Genomic DNA, 10,000 nt, shown 5'->3' with positions numbered 1-10,000 from the left:
CCTGCTTGGGCTGATCGAATGATTCGCGTGTGGACCAAGATCCTCGATACTTTCAGCGGCCATTGTCTCGCTCAGATTTACTCTCGTTTAATCCCCCTCAAAAACAGAATTGATCAAAAGCTGTCCTCTCTCTTCTTGATTTATGAAACAAGCATCTTAACTATAGAGCTTGACATTCGAGGCGCGGTCCTTAAATATATGAATTGTACAACAAGAGAAGTGACATAAATTGCTGGGAATGTGATTTGGTCAAGAAACAAATTGATGCTAATTGTTGGCAACTTGATTGTAAATTGTGTGACTTGCTTCATTTATTAGCGGACATGATATTTTGTCACATACGGCGTAGCATAGAAACAACTACCATTTTAAAAGTCCAACGGAAAATGTTACATTATCTCCTGCGCGCTCCCACGCGCGTCTTTCTCTTCTGGCCATAGAAACCATCATCCTCATTCAGTCCCTGTGGTTTCAACGTTCCCAATTTGTACATCCATTGTGCTTCCTTGTCACGCAACTCATCAATTAATTTATTCGTTTATGATTCATTCATGCAATCATTCACCAATTAATTCATTTAATTTTTTCGTCAATTATTAATAAATTCGTTTGTTTATGTTGTATATGCAAGGTATATTTATTTAAATAAAATGAAAAATGATTAAATTTATTTCCTTTTTAGGTGACTGAATTATTCACAGATTAGGTCAAAATACTCAGTAATCATGTTTGACTCGATTGATATCACCATATCAACAGTCAATTGTTCGATTGCCATTACAAGCATCGCTGGGAACGTACTCGTATGTGCCGTTGTAATGCGGCGTGATATGAGGTAAACAGTTAGTATCAGCATCATTGAAAGAGGGTCTGGATGGGGGGTGGGGCAAATGTCAGTTGTTGTCCATGTGTCAATTTTCAGTGAAATTTTGGGCCATTTGTCAGTTGTCAGTTAACTGACTGTTGATAATTAACTGATCGAAGAACTGAAATCATTCCTCTTTGACCCATAAATAAATGAATTAAAATATATTAAATACAAAATCCTTATTTTCCACTATTTCTTCATCATCATCCCAAGCATCTCAATTATCAATTTGCTCATTGGTGACACCAGAGTTACTATCTCTTATGACCTCAACCAATGTACCTTACAAATACAGTCGAAAACGAGCTCGTACTGGACTTCAGGATTTGGAAATAGAGGTGCTATGTCGTCGTCCTCAGTTTCGAGGATGTCCTCTTTGGAGTTAGTCTAGTATTCAATCACTTGTGTAGGTCGCTAAGCACCAACAGTCACTGAGAAATCGATGAGTCTTCCACGAACGTGAGTTGCGTCAAAGAGCGTTTTGTCGCGTTATGAAGTGGCAACTCATCTTCAGCCCAAGGATTATTCAGCGTAAACCGCTGGGGAAAGGGTCCCAACCTCAATAACAGGGTCCTATCGGAGCACCTGAAGAAAACGAACTATCCAGTTTAGTGCGTCTTCGAAGACTTACTAAAGTGGATACTGTATTTACTCGAATAAGCGCCACCCCCGAACAAGTACAAAAAAGCAAAAAAGCAAAAAAGTTCCCCCCCCCCCCCCCCCTCCCCGAATAAGCGCCGCGGTCTCAATGCGGTGCTCATTCGAGGACTTTCTTTAATTTAAAAAAAAAACACTAAAAGGTAACTCTAAGGGCCTGTTTATATGGTCTCGGGTAACCGAGACAACTCTTTCCCCGAGTTACCCTTGGCGAGATATTTTTCCACTCATTTGTTTAAAAAATTCAAGCAACCGTTTACATGAGGTGGGCGAGACAACTTGGGTGGGCGAGACAACTCGCGTGGACGAGACAACTCGGGCAGGCGAGTTGTCTCGCCTCGGCAGGTAGGGTAACCCTGGCAGGTGAGACAACTTTTTCGCATGTAAACAGTTTACCTCGACCACCCGATACGAGACAGAAAAATCTTAAATGCGCACGCATAAAATAAAAATTAAAGAAGCAACAATTTGGGAACTTATACATTTTTTAGTGTTTACTTTCGAAAGAATTTTTTTTTCCCGGCAAAATTCTCAACGCTGTCAACGGAAACTCTCAATTCGTAAACAGCCTTTTATTTAAACTACATATTACTGCTGCGTTAAGATTGTCAGTCTATTTGCTGAATGTGGAAATGCAACTATACTAGAACGAAAGGCAAATGATGATACGCTTTTTTTGAAGATGCGTCTTATTAAAAGATTAAAGATTAAAGATTAAAATATATGCATAATTAAGTAGGGTCAACTTTGTCTCGGTCACGCAATTCTCATATAGACGCTCGGTAAAGTTGTCTCGGAGGAGGGATGTCTCGGGTAACCGAGGCATATAAACAGGCCCTAACACGGCATGGGGTATTTCTTTGCATCAAAACCGATGTTCTTCAGTTCAAAGTGATTGTATTTCACTGCTCGTCCACTAAGTAAAATGCCGAAAGATTCAAATGGTGACTATAAAATGACGTTTCTGTTACTCTTCGTACAGAAATATTTCTGTGCCGTCTAATTTTTGAATAAGTGCCGCCCTCAAATAAGCATCGCACTTGAGAAGCGAACAATTAAATAAGCGCCGCGGCGCTTATTCGAGTAAATACGGTGTTTGTCCAGACGCTTAATGCATCTTGTGCCCTTCTTTACACTAGACGATTTTAACAGACGCAGAAAAAATGTTTGCTCAACTTCGTCCCAGAAGGATTATGTGTGTTACACAATTCGTCCCGTCTTTACACCAGACAGATAACATGAGAGACGCGTATTCGTCTGGACGAATTATGCGTCTCTAGTATAAAAACGGCCAATTATTTATGGGTATGTGAGTTCGATGACGTTCGAATGCTGCATCGGAATCAAGACGATAGAAGCCAATGATAGCTTTTAACCGAAAAGGCTATCAAAAATGAATTTCAAACGATTATCAAAGGCAAAAGATCTTTTGTCAGTTCTCAGTGAAACCGGTTATAAATATCAGCATTCGGTTAAAAATTTCGGCTATTTGTCAGTTGTCAGTTACTTTTTTGGCCATTTGTCAGTTGTCGGTTAACCCAGTCCAAACCCTGTTGAAATCGTTTGATCCAAATCTTCATTCAAGGGAACACAAGGAAACGCAAACAATGAAATACCGAGAGGTGTGGCAAAGTGGGGTAGGGAGGGTGTAGAGTTTGAGAGTTGAAGTCAGTGATTGTAAATATCCAGTTAAATTAAACTCTTACTACTCAACATGGCGGAGCTTATTGAGCACATAATAACCACAATCCCAAAAACCTTTGCTGGGAAATGTAACATCTCTGAGCACCCGTGTTACACAATCTAAATGGGTAATACCCATATAATCTAAATGTAGATCAGTGGGTGCAAGCCATCTCGGATGATCATCCGAGTCATCCATGCAACTCATAAATATGCGTTTCCTCTTTCATTTTCAATTACATAAAGTTTACCCTGTACTTAGAAATTTTCTCGTCAGGAAAAAAAAAGGGAAAAAAGGAAATTTTTTGTTTACGATGAGTCCGTTAGCCACGCTTTAAGGAATCATCGATAACCACCGCACCACTGAAACACGCTGCTGAATGAAGGCGAATTTTTATAATTTTTAAATAGAGACCCATTACCAATATTGAAAGCTAATCGATTTAAGATGGTTGCTTACTTAGAATGGGCGTTTAGACTTAAAGACAGTTTATCAGCACTATTCAAAATGGGTGCTTAGACCTAAATACGGTGCATTCATGGTTGGATGATCATCTGACGTGACTTGCACCCACTGATCTAAATTTAGATTATATGAGTATTGCCCGTTTAGATTGTGTAACACTGGTGCTCTGAGATATAAGATGGTCCTGAGGCTTTGAATTTACTGAGATTGAATCGGTTGCGTTCTATTAATTTATTTTTATGTCATAGGACTCCTTTCAACTATCTTCTTTTGAACCTCGCTGTGGCGGACATCGTTTATCCTACCTTCTTCTTTACCTATTTCATCTACCGTCACTCTTTTAATAACCCTGATGCAATGCCTGGGAATGCAATTTGCCTGACGTTGAGCACGTTGGCGTGGATCGGAGCTGCTTGTTCCCTATTTACCCTGATTGCCATTGCACGGGAACGCTACTGGGCTGTAGTTTATCCATATTCAATTCACCGAAAACTCACTTGGCGAAAATTGAAGGTGTGATGATTATCCTGCAGAGCGTACACAGTATATACGTGCAAAACTGATTAGTGGTCATTTGCGTAGGAAGATTCTTTTTTACCAATTTCATTGTAATTTTCTTGCCACCCATACTAGTGTCTTAAGATTACTCGCAGAAATTCAATTCAATTCTAATGCAAACAATTTCTTCTGATTTTTGTTAAAAAAGAGACTGATCACGCAAATAAAAACACTCTATACTCAGTAACGAGCAACAAAAGGGACTATTGCTTCTCAAAAACCTGTTAAGTATTCAACAACTGATTTTCTTCACTCTTTTTTCGAATCTTGCTTTCAAAAGGCCTTTGGGAGACTTGACATGGGAAGTATAATCAAATTTGAATGAAACAGTAGAAATACCTTAAAAACGTTGGCTTATTTAGGCAAATTAATCCGCTGGGTCCCTCATCAAATGAAATGAAATTTTAACTTCAAACTTCTGCTGTCAGTATTTAGCCCTTTCTCAATGCATTTCTAAGGCCTGGAAAGCTGACTTTAATTACTGAATACTAACCTGTCGTCAAACAAGTTTGGAAAATACTTTGGATACCTTTCCAACCTTTCCCTTTCAAATACTATAATAGTTTTAATTCCGTATTCCTGTAACTCGTTGTCCTTGCATTTCCTTATGAACTGTTACGAGTTCCATGCATCCCATCCTATAGGTAATCATCCCAGGTACTTGGATCCTCGCAGTTCTGTTAAATACATGGGCATTCGTCGTACAGAGCTTTGGAAGGAAGATCGCTGTGAGGTCTTGTGATCAATTTTGGCATGATAAAGAATTGAAAAAGGTTTATTGGCTCATTTTCGTGACCTTTGTTGCCATTTCATCCCTGTTGATGATTGGCTATTACTCCATCGTTGTGTACACATTGTGGTTCAAACGTGACGATCAAGAGGAGAGATCATTTCAGCGGCAGGTATGAATGAAAATATTGTAAGACTTTCCAAATGGACACCCTCGTGAAGACAAAAAAGCCTCGGCATTTCTCGAAATTTATGCATTATTGTCAAGACCCACATTATAATTATAGGAAGCCAAGAGTCTGTCACCAAGAGTAAGAATTAGCCAAATTAGCCTAGCCCCCAGCAGCGTCAGAAGAGTGTCTGTTTTTAAACCAAGTTTTGTGGGAAAATAGACAATAAACAAAATCGGCTACTTCAATGTTTTACCCAGTTCAAACCCTTTGGGAATAAAACGTTTATCTCCAAGTATTTCAATATCATTTATTAAACAAATACAATACGCAAAGAATCTTTACTCCGGGAGATTTGAATTGGGTACAGCATTTGGTCTATTGGTTTTCTTTTTTTTCCTCGCAAAATAAGTTTCAAAATAGACACTTATCTGACGCCGATGGGGACAAACCTCATACCAGATTCTTACTCTTCGGAAGTGAACTGTTTTCGGTTCTAACTTGTCTTGGTCAATATTTCTGAGTGTCTTCTCTCTGTTAGAGACGATCTGGGAGCTAAGACCACTTTCCTTTCATACGAAATGTTCACTTTCGGTTTCCATCTTTGGCTCAAAAACGTCTCGCGCTGTTCCCTTTAATGACCCATACAATCTGAAACTTACTGATTTAACAGTTAAGGGTCAAGCTTATGACATGCCATGCGTATTCTCGATTTTCGAAAAACATCTCGGGGGTAATGTTTGTTCCCCGAAACAAAGAGACATGTCGCTTCTCAGCATTCCACCTTGGACATGTCCTTTCAATTACACGATGCAACATCCGTCATCACAACAATCACCAAAACAATGTTTATGACCTTGATGATTTAATTCAGGTAGTTATCACAACAGCTAAAACCGAACGTTCCATCGGTTCTTCGACCTAAACACTGCCAAGTGGTGCTATTGTGTCGTGTCACAGTTGTCAGGAGGTGTCCAAGATCTTTCACGTGAATTAAGATCTATTCTCATGCAAACGTTTTCTTTTGTTTTATATTGATCATGCTGATCACGCGGCAGATAGCCAGAAAAACAATTTTTTTGCCATCATTAAACGTTCTGCAATGAAACTTTATCCCAGATAAAGAGAATCAGCTGGTCATATTTTCGTTACCCGTGGGAATAAATTCATCCCCGGCTGGAAGGTGACCCAATGCCCCTATACGTTGAAGTATTTTCTTTATATTCTCTTTGACACTAATTTCAAATGAGGCTCAAAAGGTCAGCACCATCCTTTATCCAGCATCTGATCGTATCATCCTTTTTCTTACACAGGGTGTGTTGAAAGTACGGAAACGAGTGACCTTGATGGTTTTGACTGTTACTACACTCTTTGAAGTGTGCATTATTTCAGACAGCGTACTTCACGTTTTAAAGGATTTTGGCCTCTGCACAATCAGCAATGTTGCAATTCCCATAGCTCACACCATGATTGCTTTCAATTCGGCTGTCAACCCGTTTGCCTACGGTCTGATAAGCCAAAGATTCAGGGAAAAGATGAAAGGAATGCTATGCTATAGTTCATGTCCAAGTGAAGGAAATATCAAAGCTGGTCATCCACGAATTATCAGACTCCGGCAGGTTTTCTGGAAAACTAGGATCGGGGATGGAGGATCGAGAATCGAGAATCAAGGATCGGGGATCGAGGAGCGATCATAAGCTAAACTAAAGCTCTTTTTATTTTTTTTAAATAAAGCAAGAACAATAACAAGTCTAGAATCAGTTGAGTGCACAGAAATTAAGACAATAGTATGATCCATAGTTTCACTTTAAAATTTAAATCAAGGACGCTTTGGTGAAAGCCAAAGATTCCAGAGTTCCTGTATCCTGCGCTTGTTGGCTTGTTTCCTAGACAGACGTACAGAAAAACAACATCACGGGACGAAAAGCGTAGCACATGATGTCAATAAGAAAAACTTTCCATCTGCTACATATGACGGTGTGTATGTGTGTGTGTGTGTGTGTGTGTGCGTGTGTGTGTATGTGTGTGTGTGTGTGTGTGTGTGTGTGAACCAAGTTGGATAGCGAACTTGAGAAAAGGATCCAGCCGGGTACGCAACGCTCCCTCCTAAAATATTGTAACTTGCATGAATATATCGAACAGAGGATGGAGCGAACTTTTGTCGTGTAATTGAAAGTCCCTTTATCGTACGTTTCGCCCGTTCGGGCTTCTTCAGCAACACTGTACAAGATAATAAATACTTGGAATAAAAATTCGTAAAACTAGTCTGGAATTTTACATGTAACAAACATTGGAAAAATTATGCAAATACATATGATAGATAATTATCGTAAAACAAAGCTAAAGGTAAAATACGTGTTAAAAAAAAGACTATAAAATATAAATCCATAATAGGCAGCTAAATGGGTGTTGATTGAGACGATAACTAAGCTCAAAATAAAACTAAAAACAAACTAAGTCAGATGGCTAGTGATTAAAAATGACGCTGAGCGGTGGCTGCTTAGATTTCTGCTTGAAAACAGTCGCAGCCTGTTTTCAAGCCATTGGGCGGTCTAAGACCCAGAAGGGAGGGGGCTGGCGAGACAAGAGATGCGTGGGTAAAGTCTAGAGGCTCTAAGCTATGATCTAGTTGTGAGTTGCCTGAGTTAGATTTTAGTTGGCTTTTGACTTTGTCAATCATAGTTAGCATTTATTAAATCAAATGCCTACAACTTTGAAATGACCCAGAACCAATGTCTTACATTGGAATTAATTAGTGCAAGTCAGAAAATATCTTAGCTTGACCCTCAAAGGAAAAGAAGGAAAGATAATGCATAGCATGTTAAGTGAAATTATGTACAATCGGTTTCGGTTCGTTTGCCATGTTTAATAAATAAAAAGTTGCTGTGTACTAATTGAGTGTTGAATTTTGGTAAATGTTTCTACAGCACCATGTCAATATGAGAGTAGAACTAGTGCTCCCGCAGTCCTGCAATCCCACAGTCGAGGTTGGTTGCTTTAAGAACGAAGCATACTGCAACCTATATAGTAGGAGACCCGGGGAACAGTAAAATTATATTTCTCGCTATGGCTGACTGGCTCGATGAAAACGACACGGAGATCCAAAATCTGTTGAAAGATAAAAATCTTAACCGCAGAGAGATTCAAAAAGGATAAGGCAAATGAAAAACGACTGGTTCACGAGGAAAGCCAAACAAGCTGAAACTTTTCATCTTCAGAAGAACCAACTTGAGTTCCATGCAACGATTCGTGAGGTTTATGACCCAAAGTCCAAAAATACTCATCAAGTTCGATCAAAAAATGGCCAACTACTCACTACACCAGACGAGATCAAAGAGAGATGGGTTGAACATTTTTCAGATCTTCTCAATATCAACTCAGAAACTGATGAAAGCGTTCTTGATGAGCTCGAACAACAACCAGTTAAGGAGGAACTCGATCACCCGATTACAGAAAGTGAACTTGAAAAAGCTCTCAATAATACGAAACTTGGTAAGAGCCCTGGACCGGACGGTATACTTCCAGAAGTTCTTGTTTTACGGACGAGCGTTAAGCAATAATTTGACAAAAAAAAAATAAAGAAAGAAAAAAAAAATAAAAGGGTTTGCATCGTTAACACTGCGACATTGATAATGTTCATGCGAAGACGTTTGACTCAGTTCAAGATGCTTACTGTCACACTCAAATTAACTCGAAGATGCTTTCAAAGTAGGTACATCCAACTTCCGTCAATAAATTCTAATTTCGCTATTTCCGTTTCGACCAAATCAGAGTCCATGGTAAGACGTTGCCGAAACAAAGAATTGAAACACAAAAGCCCTGAATATGCAGAACCTGTGTTTCGGTCAAAATTGCTTGATTCCTCGGCGTCAGGTACGTTACTTAAATTTCGCACATTCAAATGAAATTGTGATTAGGGCATTAGATGTATACGGCAACAGCGTTCGCAATAGTACATTCAAGTTTCCTTTATCTTTACCACTCCAGTCATTATTATTTACACGCTTGCTCCTCAAAAAAGTAAACTCAAACCAGCTCCAAAACCTTTATGGTCCCTTGACTATTTGCAGCGACTACGACATTAGAACCAGTTCTCCAGCAAACTGCGCTAACAAATTCATTAGCGTCATCTTCTTTCTTGTCTTTTTCCAAAACACTTCTCACAGTGTCAAATTTGAACGTGAGTAGCTGTTTAGACAGACCCTTGTAGTACAAATAAAGGGAGTTGTTTTCACTTCCACAGGCGACATAATCTCCATTGGAGGCTAGTCCAACAAAGTTCTTTTCGTTGATATGGCCTTTGAAAGTTCGTAGACAATGTGGCTTGCTGATGTTCCACAGTTTCAACTGACTGTCGGTTGATGCAGATGCAATTTCTTCCGTGTTGATAAATTTCGTGTAGGACACTGCCTTTCTGTGACCTTTAAAAACTGTTATGGGCACTGTTGTGTTCCGTAGGTCATAATAATGGACGCAGTGATCTGCTGATCCAAAAGACAAGTGATATCTACTCTCCGGATTAAATTTAACGCAACACACATTAGCCTTGGCTTCAAAACAAGCCACGGAGTGTTCCATATCTGTTGACCACAGCTTAACTTTTGCATCATCGGATCCAGAAGCAAGTAGTTTCGGGTCCACGTGATTAAAATCCACGCTCCAACACCTTTTCTCGTGTTCCTGAAAGGACCTGGTTTTTGATCCTGTGAAAGCATCCCAAAGTGTTACAGTGCCTTCGTAGTCACTACTGGCCAGTAAACCTTTGTGGTAAGAACTCCAACAAATAGAACTAATTTTTGAATTGCAGACCATTTCATTGACAGGACAGTGAATATCCACAACATCTCTAATTACTGTGCCATATTCAAA

The 10,000-nt window shown here is 39.4% G+C and overlaps 1 protein-coding gene and 1 pseudogene across 2 annotated transcripts in view; one reads left to right on the top strand and one right to left on the bottom strand.

Moving 5' to 3' along the window:
• The window catches only part of LOC138052513 (neuropeptide FF receptor 1-like), a 17,057-nt gene extending 9,036 nt beyond the window's left edge, over window positions 1–8,021 (top strand). For both annotated transcript variants that reach the window (XM_068899041.1, XM_068899042.1), the window contains 4 exons: window positions 683–835; window positions 3,923–4,187; window positions 4,877–5,134; window positions 6,445–8,021. In XM_068899041.1, coding sequence (XP_068755142.1) covers window positions 726–835; window positions 3,923–4,187; window positions 4,877–5,134; window positions 6,445–6,828 — 1,017 coding nt within the window. In that variant the 5' untranslated portion in view covers window positions 683–725 and the 3' untranslated portion in view covers window positions 6,829–8,021. The remainder of the gene's footprint in view (window positions 1–682; window positions 836–3,922; window positions 4,188–4,876; window positions 5,135–6,444) is intronic.
• Window positions 8,022–8,699: 678 nt separating this feature from the next.
• LOC138050639 (E3 ubiquitin-protein ligase COP1 pseudogene) overlaps window positions 8,700–10,000 on the bottom strand; it is a 2,543-nt pseudogene continuing 1,242 nt past the window's right edge.

The sequence above is a fragment of the Montipora capricornis genome, chromosome 6 (assembly GCF_036669925.1).
Source record: "Montipora capricornis isolate CH-2021 chromosome 6, ASM3666992v2, whole genome shotgun sequence".
Classification (NCBI taxonomy): domain Eukaryota; kingdom Metazoa; phylum Cnidaria; class Anthozoa; order Scleractinia; family Acroporidae; genus Montipora; species Montipora capricornis.
Note: the sequence above shows the minus strand (reverse complement) of the source record. Positions and strands in the feature narration are given on the sequence as shown.